The sequence below is a fragment of the Lichenostomus cassidix genome, chromosome 1 (assembly GCF_008360975.1).
Source record: "Lichenostomus cassidix isolate B80296 chromosome 1, HeHo_3.0, whole genome shotgun sequence".
Lineage (NCBI taxonomy): Eukaryota > Metazoa > Chordata > Aves > Passeriformes > Meliphagidae > Lichenostomus > Lichenostomus cassidix.
This window is the reverse complement of record NC_139479.1, coordinates 1993839-2014648: the sequence shown is the minus strand read 5'-3', so window position 1 is coordinate 2014648 and position 20810 is coordinate 1993839. Positions and strand designations below refer to the sequence as shown.

General features: G+C 44.6%; 2 protein-coding genes and 1 long non-coding RNA gene across 5 annotated transcripts in view; 2 read left to right on the top strand and 1 right to left on the bottom strand.

Moving 5' to 3' along the window:
- LOC146444049 (uncharacterized) overlaps nt 1-20810 on the top strand; it is a 280352-nt gene that overhangs the window by 164261 nt on the left and 95281 nt on the right. The gene's annotated exons all lie outside the window — the stretch shown is intronic.
- SIM2 (SIM bHLH transcription factor 2) overlaps nt 1-20810 on the bottom strand; it is a 51137-nt gene that overhangs the window by 26730 nt on the left and 3597 nt on the right. The window contains exons 2-4 of the mRNA XM_085079244.1: nt 16515-16597; nt 13590-13679; nt 8089-8197 (exon numbers count right to left, since the gene is read on the bottom strand). Of these exons, the coding sequence (XP_084935370.1) occupies nt 8089-8197; nt 13590-13679; nt 16515-16597 (282 nt within the window). The remainder of the gene's footprint in view (nt 1-8088; nt 8198-13589; nt 13680-16514; nt 16598-20810) is intronic.
- On the top strand, nt 3571-8218 carry LOC146444054 (uncharacterized). Of its 2 annotated transcripts, none has more exons than XR_014856105.1 (3): nt 3571-3771; nt 7738-7860; nt 8096-8218. It is a non-coding gene; the product is annotated as an uncharacterized LOC146444054 (long non-coding RNA). The 2 variants fall into 2 exon arrangements; XR_014856116.1 differs by lacking the exon at nt 3571-3771 and adding an exon at nt 4239-4363.

The following is a 20810-nucleotide window of genomic DNA, read 5'->3' as shown; positions in this document are numbered from 1 at the left end:
ACAGATGGTGATGCAATTTAATATTTGAATTTTCAGATGCAAATTCAGATTCTCCACTCTGATGAAGATGAGGTAGAAAATGAGGTACTTAGAAGTTTAGCAGACAAAGAGGGAGACACTGAGTATTCAAACAGGAGAAATCAGAATTAAGTTTTTTAAAAAAAAAGTAACAATGCAACATCAAGACTTAGTAATGAAATTATTGATATCACTGGGGTTGTTTCAAGCAAACTTGTGAGCCCAGAGAGAACTTGGGCTGTCAAGAAGGTAAAAGAGGTTTGAAACAGAAAAAAACCCCAATGAAGTGCTGCCAGTTCTTTAAGGTCAAGAGATCTGAAAGTCAAGAGAGAGAATAATAAGGAGTAAAATGTTATGACTGAACTACAATATAAGAAGCACTGAAGGAAAATAATCTTCTTAATTATTAGAGAATATTCATACTATCTGATAACTGAAGCTTGGCCACTCTGTTTAATTAATAAGAAAGGTTAACTACCTAAGGTCATCACCATAAGTGAAGCTAACACCTTTCCTCTGAGTGTTAAAAAAATGTTTAAAATTCTATGTATAAACCATTCTCTTCATTATAGAGAAAAGGTGAAACCAACTGGTTACAGGCATCAGCTGATGAAGGATGAGAAACAACACTGGAGAGACCAAAAAATCTTACAGAAATTCTATTTGACAGATTTGTATTTCCATACTCTCATAAACAGGACAAATGCCATGGTAAATAAAATGAGTCTTGCTATTTTGGATAAAGAATTTGTGCATTTGTTCACTCCTATTGCATGACTGCCAAGCAGGATTCTCAGAGCATTTCTGTGAAATTATGGTTAGCATTATGGGAGCCAAGGTTGTCCATCCCTAGGGGAGCAACTCTGAAATCCATCTTTGCTTTCCAATCCATCTTTGATCTCTTTTGACAGAAAACAGTCGCAGAATCCTGCGGTTGCACAGTGGACTGAGAAAAAAAGATCATGAATTTTTTTCTCCACAGCTTCACCTCTCACGCCTATATTTTCTCTGAGGTAAAAGCTGCTCTTTTTTCTCCCTTTTCCAAATGTTGACATTAGCAGAAATGACATTGTTCTGTTGCAGAACCACTTTGTAAATGAATATTCCTCAAACTGCCCCGTGTGCTGCTTTAGGAATGGGACATCCCATCTGCCACTACCCAAAAAATGGGGAGGAGCATCAAAATTGGGAGCTCTCGGCACAATCAGTGATTTGTGTCTGCTCTGGGTGCACAGCCAAATTCCAGCTCTGGTGTAGGGGATGGAAAATGATCCCAATTGGCATTTTGAGAGCAGTGATGGCCACCCAATCCCACCTTCCCTGCATCCCTCTGGAGATGAGGGACAAGCACTCTCCATGTCCCTGCTGGGCTGTTCCTCCCTGGGAATTCAGATAACACAAATTCATGGCTGGATAATGCTTCACTGCCCTTCCCCCAGACACTCTGCACATTTCCCCCCCTTTTTGTTGGTTATTTTTGTTGTATCTGCTCTATTCTGTAAAGTCACACATGTTCTGCTGTTCTTCTGGGGGGATCTGCAAAGCAGCTGAGTCCCACACAGCCCAGGGCTCACTGAAAGTTCGTGAGGATTTTGGCTTCTCTCTCATGAGAACAACAAGGCTTGGATTTGTGAGAATCCCAGAATCATGGAATGGTTTGGGTTGGAAAGGACCTCAAAAATCCCATCCAGTGCCACCCCAGCCATGGCAGGGACACCTTCCATTGTCCCAGGCTGCTCCAAGCCCCAATGTCCAACCTGGCCTTGGACACTGCCAGGGATCCAGGGGCAGCCACAGCTTCTCTGGGAATTCCATCCCAGGGCCTCCCCACCCTGCCAGGGAACAATTCCTAATTCCCAATATCCCATCTCTCCCTGCCCTCCTTCAGCTTAAAACCATTCCCCTTGTCCTGGCACTCCATGCCCTCATGAAAAGTCCCTCTCCAACTCTCCTGGAGCTCCTTCAGGCACTGGAAAGGGCCCTAAGGTCTCCCCAGAACCTTCTCTTCTCCAGGATGCCACAACTTCTGCCCCTTCATTTTGAATGAGGGTGACACCAAATTCAAAACAAAAAAGAGATGAAAACACTATAGAGCTCCTGCAGAAGAGATGCCTGGAAAACACAGTTTGAAGCAAATCCTAGAAGCTGGAAATCCAGGATTGGCAAAAGGGGCTCACAAATGCCCTGGTAATGCTTTGCTGTGGTAGAAAAGCAACCAGTTCTGTTGTCAGCCTGTCCTGGAGTTCCAAACTGCACAAAGCACCCCAATTTCCTCCCCACTTGGGCATTTTGTTCTGTTTCCTGCCTGCACTCAGAATCCTGGCAGTGCTGCAGAGGGGAAATTGTCTCTATTATCATTCCTGTCATATCCAAATGCAGCCATTCACTGACATTTGCCTAAATTTTCCTTAAAGTGATGTTTTCAAAATGTTCTTAGAGAAGAAACCCCACACAGCCCTAGGCAGGCAGGAAAAGGAAATAACAAATTTTACAGTCTGAGATGCTCTGCTTTGGTATATTTTACTGTTAATTCCCAATGAAGAGAGATATTTTAATGGGTTGTAGCAATCTGCCTTCTTTTCCACTTTTGTACATCAAAATTTATAATTATAATTTATAAAATTACAATTTCTGTGTTCCTCGTGTTTAAAACAACCTTAACCAACAGAGGCAAGGCGATAATATTAAGCCATTATCTCTTAGTAATGGTTCTCCTGAAAAATATTTTTAAATCAATGAAAATTAAAATTCCTATCAGTGTTTGTCTTTTGCACATGTACTGCTAGGAAAAAAAAAAAAATTCTTTAAGAAGATCTTGCCAGACGCCAAGTTTTCTATTCCCTCCTTTAAATATGAAGTTTATGTGTGAAGGGAAGATGTAGGAAAAGCCTGCACAGGGATTTGCTTCCTGGCTGAGGGAAACAGAGCCCTTAAAGCATCAGCTGGAGTGGAGAAAGCTGACATAATGTATTCCACATTCCTGGTGCAGCTTACATTGGCTTGGAACTCATCATTTCAGAATTATCCAGTTGTGAGCAGGCAACTGGGATGGCTGCAGGAACTACCACATTTCTTTCCCTGCTCTGGGGAATGTTAATAAACTGCTTTTAGCACCCCCACACCTCAGTGTGTGAGTCAGCAAAAATTTGGGAAGCTGTGGATGTGTTTTAAAGGCTCCAAATCACAGGGAAAGCATCTGAAACCAATAAGAGACACACAATATCTGACTGCAAGCACACATGGCAGAGCAGCATTGATTCATTCCTTGTCCTGGTTAACCTGCCATGCAAATATCTTTAATTTCACTTGTTTTCTTGCTTGTACCAGCTGCCACAACAGGAGATGGATGGTTTGGGAAGCATTACTGAAACTCTGCTGTGAACTTTGAAACAAACCTTTCTGTAAAAACAGTGCAGGCAGTCAGATAGAGCAGCAGCACAGATGTTTTGATTGTAACATCATTTGAGGGCTTCAGGTCCTGATTTGTCACAATATGTTCATCCCAGCTTGTGTTAACGTTCCATGTTTTTCCCTACAAATGCCCTGCTGTGTGTAATCAATAATCCTGGAGCAACCCTCAGCATCCAGGCCTTATTTTGGATTTATTCCAGTTGCTCCTCACCTCTGGAAAGGGCTTTTGGCAGCCTCACATCACAAAGAGCTCCTGCAGAAGAAACGCCTGCAAAATGCAGTTTGAAGCTAATCCTAGACCTGGAAATCCAGGGTTGGCAAAAGGAGCTCCCAAATGCCTTGGTTTGCCCTGGTGATGCTTTGCTGTGGTAGAAAAGCAACCAGTTCTGTTGTCAGCCTGCCCTGGAGTCCCAAACTTGCACAAAGCACCCAAATTTCCTCTTCTCTTGGGTAGTTTGCCCTATTTTCCTGCCTGCTGTGTCCCCTCACCAAGCCAGTGCCAAAATGCTTCACTGCTGAGCTCTGGCAGCTCAGACTGGTGTCGATATTTGGATTTTTAAGCTCAGTGTGAGGTGAGGAAACTGCTCCCATGGCTGCAGGGAGCTCTGGAGCTCAGGCCTCACCTCAGGTGCTGTGGGTGTTTTGGGTGCCATGAGAGAAAAAAGATCTAAAGCTCTCAAAGAGGGACAAACAATTTGGAACAGGTTTCAAAACCTTTCCCTCTTTTTTTCACCGCTTTATTTTTCCTGCTCACCCATCCTGGCTGAGCAGAATGGATTTGTTTTGTCACAGCAGAGGCAAAGTTGGCCTGCAGGCTCCCGTGAGGCGATTTGCTGAGGCCTACTCTGCTTTTCATGTGTTTTAATTCAGAGATTATTCTTTCTCGCCACCCAAAACACCCTCAGAAAGAGTCCAGCTGTTGGCTTCTTTCACAGTAAGGGATCTTTACCTATTATTTACATTTTCTGTGTTGGCCATGCAAGAAAAAAGCAGCTTAAGGACTTTGTAAGTTGGAGCTGAAATTCTCCAAAGCCTCTCCACAGATCATGGGGTTTATGGCTTTCATTGAGTCACAGCCTGGAGACTTAAAATCCAAAGGAGAATTAGAGCAGAGGAGTACCCTGGGCAGTTCAGGTCATTAAATATAAGTATTAAAATGGCATTTACTCCTGTGCTGAGCTCAGTAACTTCTCCTTGCCTAAATTCTGTCTTCTGCAAAGACACCCAGCCTTGAGCTGAAGAAATCAAAATGGGAAGAAATCACTGCTTCCCTCAGACTATTTTTTCCCGTAGCTAATCAAGCTCCCAATTCTAAATGTGTGCATTATTCTGATCTGAGCTTTTGTGGTTTCAGTGCACACATGTTGGTCCTTGAAATGTTTCCTTTCCTTCTAAATCCATCCTTTAGTTCTCAGAATTTTTTTTCTCTGGAAATTTGTACACACAGTAATCAAGTCACTTCCCAATCTTTCTGCTAAACCGAATAGGTCAGAGAATCCTGGAATGGTTTGGGTTGGAAGGGACCTTAAAAATGATCTATTTCTCACTTTCCACTGTCCCAGGCTGCTCCAAATCCCAATATCCAAGTGCCTTGGACACTTCCAGAGATCCAGAGGCAGCCACAGCTTCTCCAGGCACTTCCTTCACCATATTCCCAAATTTTATTACATTTAATATTACTATGAAATCCAAACTTCTGCAATCATGTGATTAATCAAATATTTCCCCTGTCTTTTAGAAAAACAAATTATCTACACCTGATGTTTGAAGCTGTGCCTTGTTCTCCATGAAACACAAGGAAGTCGAGGGCAAACTCGAACTATTTTAATTTAAGAAGGCTTATGTTTTTAAACTAAATATCTCTTTTTTTAACTCCAGGTAATGTGAAGAAAAACAATGTCACAGTGAGGATTGTGTAAAGAAATCCACACTGTGTCTGATTTTATGCAAAGCAATAATTTGCATTTCCCTGAGAAATAAGTGAAGAGATCCAAATGTCCAAAGGCTGTAAAACTCGAGGTCAAAAATAATCTGCTCTCTGGGTTATTTAATACCAGCAACAGAATATCACAAAGCGCAGATATTGTTGACATTTGTGATTTTATTTCTCTCAAAACAGATCTTATCCCGGCTACAACTGCTGGAATGGCACCTGAGCTAAAAATGGATATAAATATCTGAGCTTGAGCTGAAGAAAACATCATGAGCAAGGCAAGTTCCCTGAGCCAGGCTGTAAATTCGGGATATAAAAGTCTGTGTCTGCAGTGCAATATTGATTTTACGCCTAAGTAATGCCCCAGATTGGAGAAATCTATAACATAATAAAGTTATAAAAGGGAAGTTTTTATTCCACCCGGCGACTTGATCATTCAGACGTGTTTTGAAAGATTAAAAGAGAGAAAATGAAACTGAAATGGTGAAAAAAAATGCTCTTTAAAATAGTCTGGTTTCCTCTTGGTTTTTTTTTTTTTTTTAAGTAAAGCCATTTTCACTCCATTGCCCTCTGTCCCAAGTTATTCATAGAACTCTATGCTTTATTTAAATATTGAAAGTATCTACTCAGCTACAGATGGAAGTTGCTTCATTCCTGTCATTTATTAAATAATTTTTAAGTCTTTACTGGATTAAATCAGAATCCTGCTTTGATTATTGCAGGCCAGGTAGTTTCAGGTTATATCTGAAGATTTACATGCATAAAACACTGCAGAAAAGGGAATTACTGGCAGAGGGAAGACAAAAGTAAATAAATATCTGTTCATTCCATTCATTTAAAAAATATTTAGCTGTAGAGCCTGAATATTTTATGGAGAGAGTTTTAATACACTCTCTCCATGCATTTCAGGGGGAAGAGAGACACAGAACTAAGAGAAAACAAAATAATCCCTAAACAGAACAGAGGTGAATTCCTTTATTTCTCTTCTCCAAGTTTAGGAATCCAAAGGAGATGCTGTTGCTTTGAGGTTTTTATCAATTCACTTCCTCTGCCAAATAAAATTTGGTATAAAACACACACAAATGGATCAAAATTTGAAATATTCTTCCTTATTCCTATCCTAAATTTCCTTCTCGACGTAGGATGCAGCAAAGAAAGCTACAGAGAATGAGGAATTTATCTGGGGAGAATGGGAAGAGCTGTGGGGTTATTTGCTTTTGACATAGAAACTAATCCAAATCAGCTGCTTGTGACTTTAAATTTGTAAAAATCTCCAATGATTCATTTAAACGTATCTATATATTTTAAGAAAAACTAAGAGGCTATTGCCATTGCCAAGACAGCAGGTATAAAAAGATTTTACTACTAATTCTGGATAGCAGCAAAACTGTACAAAACCTCATGGATTTGACAGAATTTTTGGGGCTGGCAGAGACTTTCAAAATTATCCAGTCCCACCATCAAAATCACCCTTAAATTGTTTACATCAGAAGTATCTCCTCTGCTTATCAGTAGGTTGGAAAAAAGGGGGAAATGCTGGTTTTTAAAAAAAATTCAATATTAAAAAAAGAAATCTGACAGAGGAATGAGAAAAGTGTGCAATAATCCCACTAGAAGAGTTTGAGAAAAATAGGAGTTTGTTTCCCGAGACAGCAAGACAAAGTTTTTTTCCAAGACAATTTGTTCGTTGGGAGAAGAAAAGAGAAGGAGGCTGAGATAATTCTTCCATTCCCAGCATTTGGAGCAGCCCAGGCACATCAAACTTCCCTGAATTTAGAGGGAACACAATTCTCTCTGATGGAATCACTGAACTCAGAACCAACCACAGGCACCAGAACTGCAAAAATAAAAATTCCAAACAGAATTGCAGCATGAACCCAAAATTCCTCATGTTTTTTAGGAGCTGTGCCTTGAAAAGGTTGACAAAAACTGGCAGGATGAGAGCTCCAGCTGATAAATCAATTATGAAACACAAGTGGAAGCAAATTGTGATGCAGCCAGATTAGCTCTGACCTTTTAAAGTTCAAAGGATTGCCCTGGAGGAAACACAAATTATTGAAGAAGAAAGTGCAAAAAATGAGAATATTTCTGTTACTGATACAGAAGTTACAACACTGAAGTAATAACTTACACAGGGTGGTGTCAATATTTCTGTGGCCAGGGGGACAGCAAGGCAAGAGGACATTATTTTCCTCAAAAAAATCACTTTTTAAATGAGATTTTCTAAACCCAGGTCATTTACCAAACCCTCTTCTGCTCTTCCTTAGGTCTGTTTTTTGTCCAAGCTTTGAATTTAACAGTTGTTTCAAAAAACATTTAAAATATTCTTCTATTTACCCATTACCTGATATTTTATTAGTTATTTTTCCCCTCAGACCACACAGCTGAGCTGTGCGCAACCAGGCCATCACCAGATTTCTGCAGCCTCAGCAATGATGACAAAATAAGAGATGAAACAGCTAAAAACCTGTTTAAAGCTTCATGGACTCCATGGCATGGTAGGCATTATTTAATTTAGGGTATCTTATTCCCTTTAGTACAACACCAAAAAAATCCTGACTCGCAGTGCTAAGTCCAATCTCCTCCTCCATTTGAGTTCAAGCATGATAAACATGAATTTATGGATTCACTGAATGGTTTGTGTTAGAATTTATTACATCTCAACCTAGGATTGTCCCATTTTTTCCCCTTTTCCCCTGGTATTTTGATCCCAAATGCCCCAATACCTTGCAGGAGGTGAGGATGGAGAGGCTGGTGGGCAGTGAGGACAGCAGTCATCTCGTCATGGTCCGAGGGGTGGATGTACTCGTAAATGCTGTTCCCAGTGAGCTCCACCTGGGGAGAGATGTGGAACACGAGGAGTTGGAGCATTTTCTGTCCCCAAACCCCTGAATTCCTTAGTCACTACAGTCCAGGTTGAAAATATGAGCTGAGGGAATCAAAATCAGCTTCCAAATCACAGCCAGGAATGCTAATTAATTCATTCTTCAGTGGTGATTGATGTTAAAGGGGTTTTTGTGGGAATTTCTGGTGTTTTGTCAGCTCCTGTTGGAGCTGGAAATGAAATGATCAATTAGAGCAGCTGGAGAAATGTGGAATTGCCACAAATGGGAGCAAAACTCTGAGCTGGATAAATGTCTCTCGAGAAGACAAATATTAAAATAAAAATAATCTTCTTCCAGGTTCCCAGAATTTCCTTCCATTTTCTGCATTGCTCATGGAATGTCCCTTCCCAGGGCTATGCAAACTCACTTTTTTTTTTCTTTTCCCCTAACCATCTATTCCCCACAGCTCCTTTCCAACAGCTCCTCCCTGCAAACACAAAAACATCAGCACTGAGCTGATATTCTAACCAGACTGAAATTTCTCTGGGTTGGGGAAAAGAGAGTGAAAAAGAAAGAGGAAAAAAAATAAAGGAAGGAGAGATGGAGAGATAATAAAAGAAAGAGAGAATCAAAGAGAGAGAGAGAAAGAGAGGGATAGAGAAAAGAAAGAAAAGAAAGAAAAGGAGAGAGGAAGGAAGGAAGGAAGGAAGGAAGGAAGGAAGGAAGGAAGGAAGGAAGGAAGGAAGGAAGGAAGGAAGGAAGGAAGGAAGGAAGGAAGGAAGGGAAAGAAAGAAAGAAAGAAAGAGAGAAAGAAAGAGAAAGAAAGAAAGAAAGAAAGAAAGAAAGAAAGAAAGAAAGAAAGAAAGAAAGAAAGAAAGAAAGAAAGAAAGAAAGAAAGAAAAATAATAATATTATCTACATTGCTTCATTTATGTAATTTTCTCTAGAAGCTCTTTTTAAAAAGTATTGGCTGCTGATTTTCAGGATGGGAACAGGTGGGGACTTGTTGCAGGAACTCCCCAAATCCAAGTTTTTTGTCAGGGAGGAAGAATACAAAATCTCACTGTGAGTCATGCCTGGCAATGCTTCTGTTTATTTATAATTACAAGGGGAGAAACATCCTGCAAATGTCCATAGCTATCTTCATAAATATCATAATCACTTGAATTAAAAAAAACCCTCTAAAAATTCAGATGGTGATGGACATTTCATTTTCAGAACATGACAAAAATTGCCATGCTGTGGTCAGTGTTCAAATCAAAATGAGCATCATTTACAACACTGCTTTTATTATTTTATATTTGGCTAAGAGGGATTTTTTCCCTGAATATTTGAAATATTCAAAATGAAATGAAAATGTTTTTATCAGAGAATTCACCTTCCCAAAAATTAAAAAAAAATTCATGGGTGGCTGTGTGTAAACAATCTCTCCCTTCAATATAGAGACTCTCTTTGCATAAAAAACACCAATCCAGCTGACCAACCTCATCAACTGTAGTTGATGTTTTCTCATAAAAAGTGTAACTCAGGGGTGTCTCTTGCTTTTCCCAAACTCATCACCTATTTTTAAATGATTCCTCGTGGAAATGCACATTTTTTTCAGAGGATTCACAAGCCCAAGCTCACAGTTTTATCTAAAATGTCATTTTTATCCGAGGGTTTATGTCTGAAATTCAAGCCTAAAATTCTTTGTGAAATAATGACTGGTTATGCTTGTTATAAACACAAAAAAGATTTTGATTCTGATAGGTTTATTTGCAACCCCAGCAGGAGGTGAAGGTACAACCCTGACCCCAAAACTGCCTTTCAAAATTGCCTTTCAAACCCCCAGCAAGGAGATGGGGGGCAAGGCAAGAATCAAATAACCAAAATATGGATCCATAATTCGGAACCTCCTGCTAAGCAGGGCTCTTTTAAAGCCTACAATGAAACACTGACAACTCGAGAAATTTAAAAAAAAAAAAAAAATTATATGGTTCAATTCATAAAGCTAAAATGCCATGCCTGGGGTTATTAAATCTGCTTCCTTGATGCAGTTTTTAATAGCTGTAAATACCTGCTTACTACCAAATATCACCATTTCCTACTAACAGGGGCTTTGTGTGCAACTCAGAGTTTTTTTTTCCCAGCCAAGGAATGAATCACAATAAACACACAGGGCTAAGGAGGTGAATTCTAGAGCCAATAATGACATATTTTGCCTCTCGTAGACTCATTTGATGGAAGCGAAATAAACTCCTGGAAAAAGTTCAGATGTTTGTGGTTAAATGTTTCGAGATAATCAGAGATAAGCTTGGCTTCCAAAAAAACAGCTGGAATAAACTCCAGATCTTCAAAATAAATTAAAAATATGTCTTTCCCCATTGTTTCACAAGAGGATTTTCCTCTCCTCTTTGTGCCTTTGGACTCTGAGGGGAAAAAAAAAAATATTTGGGGAATTTGAAGCTGTTTGTTATCCACGGAAAAAAAGAGGCAAGAAATTGGCTGCCCAAAGCAGTGCAAGTCAGTTCTTCACTGGTCTGGGGCCAAGTGGAACAGCAGAATTTACAATTTCTGCTGGTGCAGTTGGGAGCAAATCAAACTCCAAAGCCACAAATGAAGTGGCAGCGCCACAAATGAAGATGTAGATTTTCAGAAACTCTGTTTCTGAACGGGCAGAAAGTCATGCTTGAGAACAATCCTTAATGCTGGTTTGAATTTGTAACTGGTTTAACCAGCCCAGCTTTTTCTCTAATTTCTTCCTGCTGAAGTTAAATTCAGGACCAACCAGAAGATAAAGGCCACTGTAGTAGGCCTCCAAAAATACCCTGCAAAAATATTTTTCAATGGCCTTTTTATTTATTTTAAAGCTCTATTTTGAAACAAATTGCGCTTGAACTGGAAATGGATGTGAGGCCTAGTTAATTGTCAAATTATTTCATAAAAAGGCCTTTCTGTGCCCACTCTAAAAGATTCCCTGCAATCAGCACCACTCTGCTCTCAGCTTGGGTTGGCTGCAGCTCTGTGAGAGCATTTGTTGGAAATAAATTGTGGAATTCTGGCTGGGGGAATTCACTCCTCCCTGACCAATCCCATTCTTGTGGCAAAAATCCCAGTGATTTCCAGAGGAGAAGGAACAAGAACTCCTTGAGAGGAATATCCCAGGGTTAAGGGATGAATATTCTGAATGTCCTGGGGAGTGGGAGCAGCCCAATATTAGTGCTTTACTGCTTCAAGTGAAATTCTGCCTTCAAAAATCGAATATTGAGGCAGAGCAAGAGCAGATAAATCAGTAGGACTCACTCCCTTGTTCACTGGGGGTCTTATTTATAAATAAACCCCTGTGAAATTGCATGTTCTGAGAGTCTAAACCACACCTTTGAATTTCAAATCCCACAGCTTTCAAGCTCATTTATTTACAAACCTCTGCTGAAGGGAAATGTTTGGGAGTTTGCTGATTAAACTGCAAAATTCACTTCGAAACTTCAAAAAGCAACAGGACCAAAGCCTCTGGTTTTCCTCAGCACCTCCTGCACTGAGAATTCATCGATATTTCCATGCATGTGGAATTCACTCATGAGGGATAAATAGGATTAAACCCAGTGGGACAATCCCAGTCCCCTCTTCCTACATGTGCCAAAGTCTATTTAGTGTCCCCATGACCCCACAATTCTTTAATTGCCCCAAATGACTGACAACATCCAAACCTACAAGATCTGATGGCTTGAGATTCCCCCAAAAGGACAATTTAGGGGCTAAACCTGGAAGATCAGGGAGAAAACACCACAGGAACAGGGAATTCCTACTCTGAGATGGATGGATGGGAACCCTCAGTGCTTTGGGATAATTGCAGTGATTAAATAAAGGGATTTTAGCACTCAACAGCCTGGTGGATCCTTGCAAAAATTTAGGGTGAGAGAAACCCAGGGTGGCAAATGAGTAGAAAATAGGCCCATTGTGTAGGAAAGTTTATTTGAAAACTAATCAATATTTAAAGGAATTTCAACATGCATTAAGTGGTATGAAACAACTAATGTTATACCATAATTGAGTAAACTGAACAAACTGAACTAAGAATGTTTCCTGATCATATTTTTAAAAGTTGGCAGGAAAAAAAGAATCTATGGAGTCTCTTCATTCTCAAAATTACTTTTTCTAAAGATATTAGACAAACAGGGGCTTAGAAATGGCATTTATGGGTTTATATTCTTGTTTTCTCTAACCCTTGAGTTCTATTTCCTCTCATAGCCACTAATTCTAATATCACTATTATAAACACACATCCAAAGAACTTGCCTTTTTTCTCAATTAAAAATATTAATTGCTACCAAAATTAAAGTACACATTCATCCCCACCAACAATCTCTGTTTGTTGTAACAGCCACAGGACAAATGAACCAGATATTTTCAGAATATTCTCCTCCCTCTCACCTTCCTCTCCTCATTCTTCTTCCCTCTGTGGTTTAGCCTTTATTTAATTTTATTTCTTTATTTATAAGTGTTATAAGTGTTTGATGCACAGCTAAACACTTCAGTTTCTTGCAAGTCTCATCCAGGGCCTACTGAAATTAATAAGGAATTTTTCTACAGGGCTTTGGCAAACTTCAGGTCAGGTGCTAGCAATGAATTTCAGTTACAAAGATATGGGAAGTTGTGCCCTACAATAAATTCAGGCTCTTTGCCCTCATGCCTATCCCAAGAAGGCAAAAAAAAAGAAAAAAATTGAAATGTCCATCTAAGAAAAAAACCCAAAAAACAATAAAAGCCCCTCATACTTCTGGTGCAGAACAGTAGTAAACTGAGTTTTATGAGTTCTATCACAACCATATAAAACGCTTTACTGAAAAGACCACTGAGCTGGAAAAACTCAGGAAAAACTGCCCTGAATTCCATGTGAACACTCATAAATCTGCCCCCCTTTTCCCTTTTTTTTTTTTAAATTTTATTTTTTCCTCCCTCCTCCAGCACATTTACCATAAAACTCCTGTTCCACATCAGGTTTCCTCTCCCTTTCATAGGCAGCCCTCAATATCTCACACAATCTAAAGCTCACAGCCCAGGATTGTGAGCTTTATTTCAGCCCTATTGCGTTACTTCCCAGGCTCTGGCTTTGGGTTTCAGGCCCTGCCTAGATCTGCAATTTGCAATATCATATTATTTATGGCCCTTCTGAAAGGTAATGAGGAGTAAAATACAATGAACAAGCGCAGATATAAAGACAGTCCCGACAGTGGTGGCAAGCAGAGGAAATTTGAGTATTTTAGCCAGGGCTGTTTGCAGAGAGGAAAAAAAGCCAAACCTTCAAACAACCCTGAAAAAAAAATGACATTATAGCAAGGCAGGAGAGCAGTGTGAGGTTCCAAATTCAGATTTAGCAGCTTTATAGTGTTTATTCTTTAGATGGCAGAGCACATCTCCCTTACCTGAGACAAGCCGAGGTGCACAGATGCTGTTTCAGAGATGTACATTATTTTGCCATCGGATGCCACCACGAAAACAAAGCCATCCAAAGTCTGGAAAAAAGAGAAATAAACAGGGTAGAAAGTGAGAAATCTGTTTCAAGCATTTACAATTTAAAAAAAAAAAACCAGTTTGGAGGATGATTTCTGTCTGACTTCAGTGGCAAACAGGAAATTTAAGGAATAAAATTTTTTCTCTGATTCTCTCAAACTCGGGGAAATTTCCGACTTCACACATTGTGAAATCCACCTCATTGCCCTGCAGATGCAGCTTCACTGCTCCACTTTCAGGGAATATTTTGCTGTTGATTGAGGCTTATTTTTAGTGCTTAGCCCAAATCCTGAGCTCTGTGGAGCTCGGGGGGAAGTCAGGCCCTACATGAGCCATTTTTTATGGCATAACTGGCAGCCCCAGCTCAGTGCTATTTGCAATATATTTAATGGCACCATGAGCAATGTTTAAATTCGGCTGTATTTTCAATAATGTGTTTCTGAACAGAGGACTCTCTGCTCTGTAACTGTGGGAAATTCCAAAAATAAAGCGGGAAAAATCAGCATCCAAAACTATCTCACTCAAAGAAATATATTTGTATTCATTAAATTTTGTCCTTGCAATCTGTAAACCTCAACCAATGCAAACTTGAGATCAAATCCTACAAAATTCTTCTCTACATGATATTGGCTGGGAGGCAAATATTGCTTGTGTGAGTAAAAACTGAAGTTTGATGCAGTCAGGTATTATTCATATGAGAAAGAAAAAAAAAAAAAGTAGTAAAGCTTAGCCAAAACTGCCCATGATTTGGACACAAAACCTCTCAGTCTGGGGGGGCCTTGATTTTTTCACTGCCTAATTTTAGGTGTTTTTTCAAAAGTATCTGATGTCAAAAAGTCTCCATTATCTCTACCCAACGTAGAAAGCTTTGATCCACACATGGCATGTGAATCTCGGTGAATATTCACACTTGTGAACATCACTGGGAAATATATTTGGAAGAGAAAAACAATTTTTACAATACATAGGTAGAACAACCACCTGTTTTAATCCATTTAAAGTCACTGAACTGGAAGGGAAGCAATAAAATCCTGTCTGCTTCATGCACCTAGAGTGCCACACCAAAAATAAAATATTCCAAATTATTCTCTGGCCTACTAACGACTCTACAGCATATAACTGAAACCAGATTACTCTTTCCCTTTTTTTTTTTTTTAGTAGAAATTAAATTTTGTAGAAATATTATAATGGGCAATAAATTATTACACCCTTAGCATTGCTTTTAAAGGCTGTTGTTTTGCAATCCCTTTGCCCAATATCACAACTAAATCCATGCCAAAGCTGCTGTGGCTGCAAAATGTGGGGCAGCACATCCCAAAATTCCGTGTACAGAAAAGCACATTGAAGCTGAAAATTCGCGTGTAAAGTTTCAGTCTGAGAACTCTTAAAAAAAGAAAAGAATGTTCGCAATAAATGTGGGTTTATTAAAACGTTCAGCATTCGTCATTCAGAAATAACTGAACTGTAAAGTGACCATTACAGGTGGCCAGCATTTAATTTTGTGTAAATTCAATTAATGCCAGACAAAACGGGGAACAGCCGCCAGGGAGGAGGAGTGAGTGTAACAATGATTTGTATGACTGGGTGTGTATTTTAATTTATTTATTATAATATGCACAATGAGTATTACACAGAACTAGATCAGCCTTTTCCAGGCGGATTCGTGACTCTGAAACAGCTGAGATGACATCAACCGCTTAAAACGAAATTTTCAAGGCTGGAAATACCTTCCCAGGAGATAATTTGGAGCTCTGGCATTGCCCGGATGCACTCAGTGCCTCCCAAAATCTCCTTTTTTTCCCCCGCAGGAGAGCGGGGATGTTCTGTGGGAGCAAATAAATAACCTCGCTCGTCATTCCAAAGGTCGGCGGAGGTGGCACAGCTCTCCCAGCTCACCTCCCCCGCGGCTGGGGCTTGGGGACAGCGACATCGCACCCCGCCGGCCGGAGGGGACAGAGGGCTGGGCAAATCCTCCCGGCGACAGCGCGGCCGAGGAGCCCCAGCGGAGATTTGCCGTGGAGGTTTTTCTCGCCAGCCGAGCGAGCAGCGAGAACAGCCCCAGCTCTGTGACCAGGAATTAACCTTCCCCAATAAACCCGCCCGTTAAATGATTGCGCTTTAGTGGCTCTGGAAAAGCGGGGGAGAAAAAACCGCGCTGGGTTAAGTAGAAAAAAAAAAAAAAAGTATATATTAAAAAAAAATTGAGCTAAAGGCAATTTTTTTTTCCCCCCTCCTGCTGGTATGTTCGCCCCGGCTGCGACTTCCTAAACTTTGCTGCGAAGGAGGAATTTAGGGGAATTGCAGAGCAGATCGCCGGGGTTGAGAAGAACAGCATTTTCAGGTGCTAAAGCCCAAGGCAGATCCATCAGCCCAGCTGTTCTTCCCCCTCGGGAGTCCTGCGCTCCCGCCCGGGTTTCCCCCGCCTGTCCCCTGTCCCTTTCCCGGGAGCTTCCTGGGGACATCCCCGGCCCTTTTGGGGCTGCTGATTAAAGCTTTTAGGGCTGGCAGACACTGTGCGTGCGCGGAGGGGATGAGCGCCTTTCCCAGCGCTTCTGCCAGTACCAAAGGCGAAAAAAAACCCCAAAATAATGGGAATAAAAGTGATTGGTGTCTCTGTTCTTCTGCTCTCCCAGCCCGGCGGGGCTCGGGAATGACATGAAGGTTTCACCCAGGCTCCTGTCGCGGTATGGGGGTGAAGAGCAAGTGGAGGAGGAGGAGAAGGAGGAGGAGGAGGAGGAGGAGGAGGAAGAGGAGGAGGAGAAGGGGGAGGAGAGGCAACACCCCAAGCCCAGGTTTCCGATGCGCAGCGCGCACGGGAGGAGGAAGGCATCCACTACCTGCAGCAAGTGCGATCCGAGCTCCATGGCCACGTTATCCAAGGGCCCAATCCTGCTCGGCTGTCCCCAGGCGTCGCCCAGACCTGCAAGGAAACAAGGAGCTGCTCAGAGCGACAAGCGGAGCAGAGTCCCTCCCGTGCTGCCCCTTCTCCCGCGGGGTGCGGGCCTGGGGCTGGGAAAGGCTGAGTCCCTTCCTCACACAGCCTTTGGAAGGCAATTGTTCTTTTTCTGGCCAGGGCACCCCCGCGGATGCGCTTTCTGCCTTCCCGGAGAGCCACCAAGCCCAGCCGCAGCCGCTGCCATCGCCCGCCTGGCCCGTCCCGTCCCGTCCTTCCAGCGGCACTGTCCCCTTTCCCTGTCCCTACTAGCGGCCACCCCCTAGCTGCCCAGGCAGGAGGCTGAGGAGGTTAAATAGTGCCGGAGCTCTGTCGGGATAAGCTGCCCCGACTGTGCCTTCAGCTGCGCACGGACAGCACCGACACAGCTTCACCCCCTGCCCCACAGAGCCCCCGCTGACCCCACAGCCCTGGCCGGCTCGCCCGACACCGCCTTGGTGACAGGGACATGGTTTTGATGGAGCTGGCTTGGGGCGAAGAGGGGCGGCTGCCGTGGGGTTTGTGTGTTGATTGGTTTGTTTGTTTGTTTTTCTCTTTCTCCGTGAAGAGAAAGCTCACAGCAGCTTCCCGGGGGAGGAGGATCGCCGCCGTGCCAGGCCAAGAGCTGGGCACTCCTGGTGGCACCTGGTGGCAGAGGTGCCACTGCCCGGAGGAGATGGAGGGGAAGGGAGGGACACGACCTCATTTAGTGCCTCTTTTTTGGAGAGAAATGCCAACCCTCGGCTCCGGGGAGGCCTCGGAGCCCGGCGGGTGCTGCGGAAGGGCTGGTGGCCCTGCATGAAGGGAGGGAATTCGGTGCTGCCAGTCTGGAATTCACAATCGCCCCGGCTCACGGCCGCACCGCGATAAAACGGAGCCCCGTGTTTTCTCCCAGGTGCTTCCAAAGAAACCTCTCTCCTCCTCCCCGGGCTGCGGCGGGAGCCTCGCTCGGCTCCGAGACGGGAGGGGAAAGCTGGCAGAAATCCCTGCCCCGAGCTCCAGCTCTGTGATTCTGACCGCCCCTCCCGGAGCCCTCCCGGAGGCGTTTGTGCTTTGGCCGCTTAAACCCGGTCTGGAAACGATGGGGAGGTTTCTCTCCACTCTCGGGACATCCCTTGGGATGGGCAGGATCTCCCCATGAAGGCACAGGAGGCTGTGGGGAGGACGCGCTGCTTCCCCCCGAGTTTGGATTCCCTTCCTCCATGTCCCGCTCCAGCAGGGAGAGAGCTGAGGAGCTTCCCACCCCGAGCAGGGGACAGCGGGGACCTTGGCCGGCCCTGACACCTCCTTTCCGCCGTCCCAAGGCAGTGGCAGCACCCAGGGGCATTCCCAAAAAGCGGTGTCTGCATTCCCACCCCGTGTCCATCCCTGCGGGTCTCTCCAATCCCGGGAATGCACAGCGAGCGGCTGAAAGGGAAAAGAAGCCTTTGCCAAGCGCAGGGAAATTCGCTCGGAAGAGCCAAACGAAAACTCGCTCTTTTCTCCGCCTTTTCCCAATTCTCCGTTTGGAGAGGGCTCCTAAACTTCCAGAGACACGTCAAAAGGTCTCTCCTGCTGAAACGCCTTTTCGTCTGGGGCGAAAAGTTTGGGAATCGCAGAGTCATCCTGCGGTTTCTTTCCCGAGACGGCAACAAATGCCAACTCCAGAGTCTGTCCCTGTGCCTCGCGGTTTGCCCTTATTTCGATTTACTATTTACAAATCTCGAAATACGAGATTGCAACCCTACAAAGGGAGTCACACACAGCGGTGCGAAACCTGTCCTGAGCTGTTGCGTTCCGAAAGACGAAGCAGATTTATTTCTTGAGCCGCTGACGAAGCTCTCCAAGAACGAGCCTCGTCTCTGCCCCACCCGTGAGAGACAAATCCCTCCGTCCTGTCCTTTCACAGCATCCCCCAAATCTGCACAAGTTTTGAGGTTCTTTCCTAGCCCTGATTAAAGGAAGCCACTCGCTCACATTTGCTCCCCTCGAAATTTTAAATTTCATGCAATCGCGAAAGCGCATCAGACGTAAACACGTTCGGTGGATCAGCCTGGCATTCGTCTGAGCTTATTTTAAAGCCGGTGATTTTATCATTTAATCCGACAGCAGATCGCTTTAAAGGTGAAAACGAAACGAAGAAAACCTTACATTCGAATAAAGGACTGACGCCCATTAACGCGAATAAAGGACTAACGCTCATTAACTCATCTTCCCAGAGATTTGCGTCCTGTAAACATATGGATGCAAAAGGCTTCGCCGGGCTGCTCCTGCCCAGCCAGCAAATAACGCCCAAATTCACTCACTGGCCTGGAGCGAGGCCAAAATCGCTGCCGATACACAGCGAGCCTTTCCTGCGCCGCTCCGTCGGGGTGGGAAGGAATCCCTGTCTGGGGGAGCTGACGGGTGTCCGACACCGCTGTGCCACCGGTGCGGTGCCCGAAGGGTCTTTTGGAAGGAAATAGTCACAAATGTCCCCTTGCAGCAGGAATTACTTGGACCAGAAAGAGGATTCCCTGCTAGCGGGTAGCTGGAGCATCCTCCCCGCAAACGCCGGGAGCACCCGTGCGGGTGGCCTGGCCCCGAGCGCGGCTCCTTGGCCGTGCTAGAGGGTCAGGGATCATCCAGATCCAGCACCTGGGAGGATCCCGGGCAGAGGAAAGCCCCGAGAGCCGGAGCTGGGCTCTGTCCCGGCCCAGGGCCGCCTGCGGGAGGGTGACTCGCCAGTCCCAGGCTCAACCTTCTCCCTTCTGGCACCCCGCCGCGGGCAACATGGGCGAGATGAGGCTCTCTCTTCGTGTGCCCTGCGTGTGCTGGTGTTTGTCGCCGTGACTGTGTCCCCGGGCGGGCAGGGCAGGACCGGGGTGCCAGGCACGGCAAACCCCCGGCCCTAAGCGCGGCTGTGCCCGCAGAGCCCTCCGGGCACCGGGCGGCAGCTCCGGCTCCGACAGCGCCGGAGGGTTCTACACAAACCCCCAAATTTTGTGCTGTTTTTGCTGTTAAAAAATCGGGGGGTTTTCCTACGAACGCGTCCCCCTCCCTGCGGCACACACGGACAAAATCCCCCTCCGCCCCCTCCGTCTTTTGACATCTCTGGCTGTTTTTCAAAGCACCTCAGCATTCACTTTGTACCATTTCCCAGTTTCCAGGGAGGGAGCCGGCTGAGTTAAACTGTAATAAGATCTAGAAATATTTGGGAACAACTCCCACCTTTGCTCTCCGCGTCCATAAGTTCGCATTTGAAAGCCCGGTAGCTTTTCAGCTCGGGATTCTGCTAGAAGAATGCCTTAGCGATGTATTATGTGAAGTATCGGGTTGCCCTGTGACTTGGAGTGTTTCCTTTGTGTCTGCTGGGCTGTTCGGAGCGCAAGGTCCGCCACCCTTCACAGGGAACCTCGGGACAGCGAGAAGCCTGGGGGTTCGCTGCCTCTCCTGCTTTTTGGGTTTTTTCCCAGCGCGGCTGTGCTGCGGAAAATCCCGGGGGGAGAACCCTGTGCTCCATCGAGCTTTGTGTCCCTCGTTGAGGAGAGGTCTCCTGTCACCCCTGGGGAGGGCGAGGGCAGCGCTGACAGCTCGCCCTGAGCCCCGAGGGCAGAGGAGGGGAAGGATCTCAGCCCCGACGGCACCGCTGGATCCCGGGGGCCGCGATGGGTCTGGAGCCAGCGGGGAGCCCTCGGCCCGGCCAGGGGAACCTCTGAGAGGGGGGAAATTCCCAGGTTAGAGGTGTTTTGGGAAGGAGCAGGGATGTGCCGCCCGCTGACCTCTCTGCGGGCTCAGCGGCAGCGGCCGGGAAGGCGGCAGAAGGCTGGGCGGGGGGAAGGACGGGCGTGAAAGTAAATAGTTTTATTTTATACAAAGAAAAAAAAAGAAAAAAGAAAAAGGAAAAAATAAAAAGAAAAGAAAAAGAGGTTAAGGTACAAGAAAAAAAAAAAAAGTGGGGAAAAAATGCTCTAACAAATCTGCCCCCAAACACCCGCACAAGCCCGGCTCTCCCCGCCGAGCCAAAGCCACCAGATCGCGTTAAGAGGCCCCAGAGAGGCCGTCCGACAGACACTGAGGTCACGGGCAGCCCCGGAGCTCCCACGGCAGTGACCCCCGCCCTTCCTCCTGCCCTCCTTCCCTCCCTCCCTCCCCTCCGGCCGGCACAGACCGGAGCGACCCTGTCGCTTGTCCCCTCCCCGACCCCGCACCGATCCCGCACCGCGGGGCCACCCCGGGACCA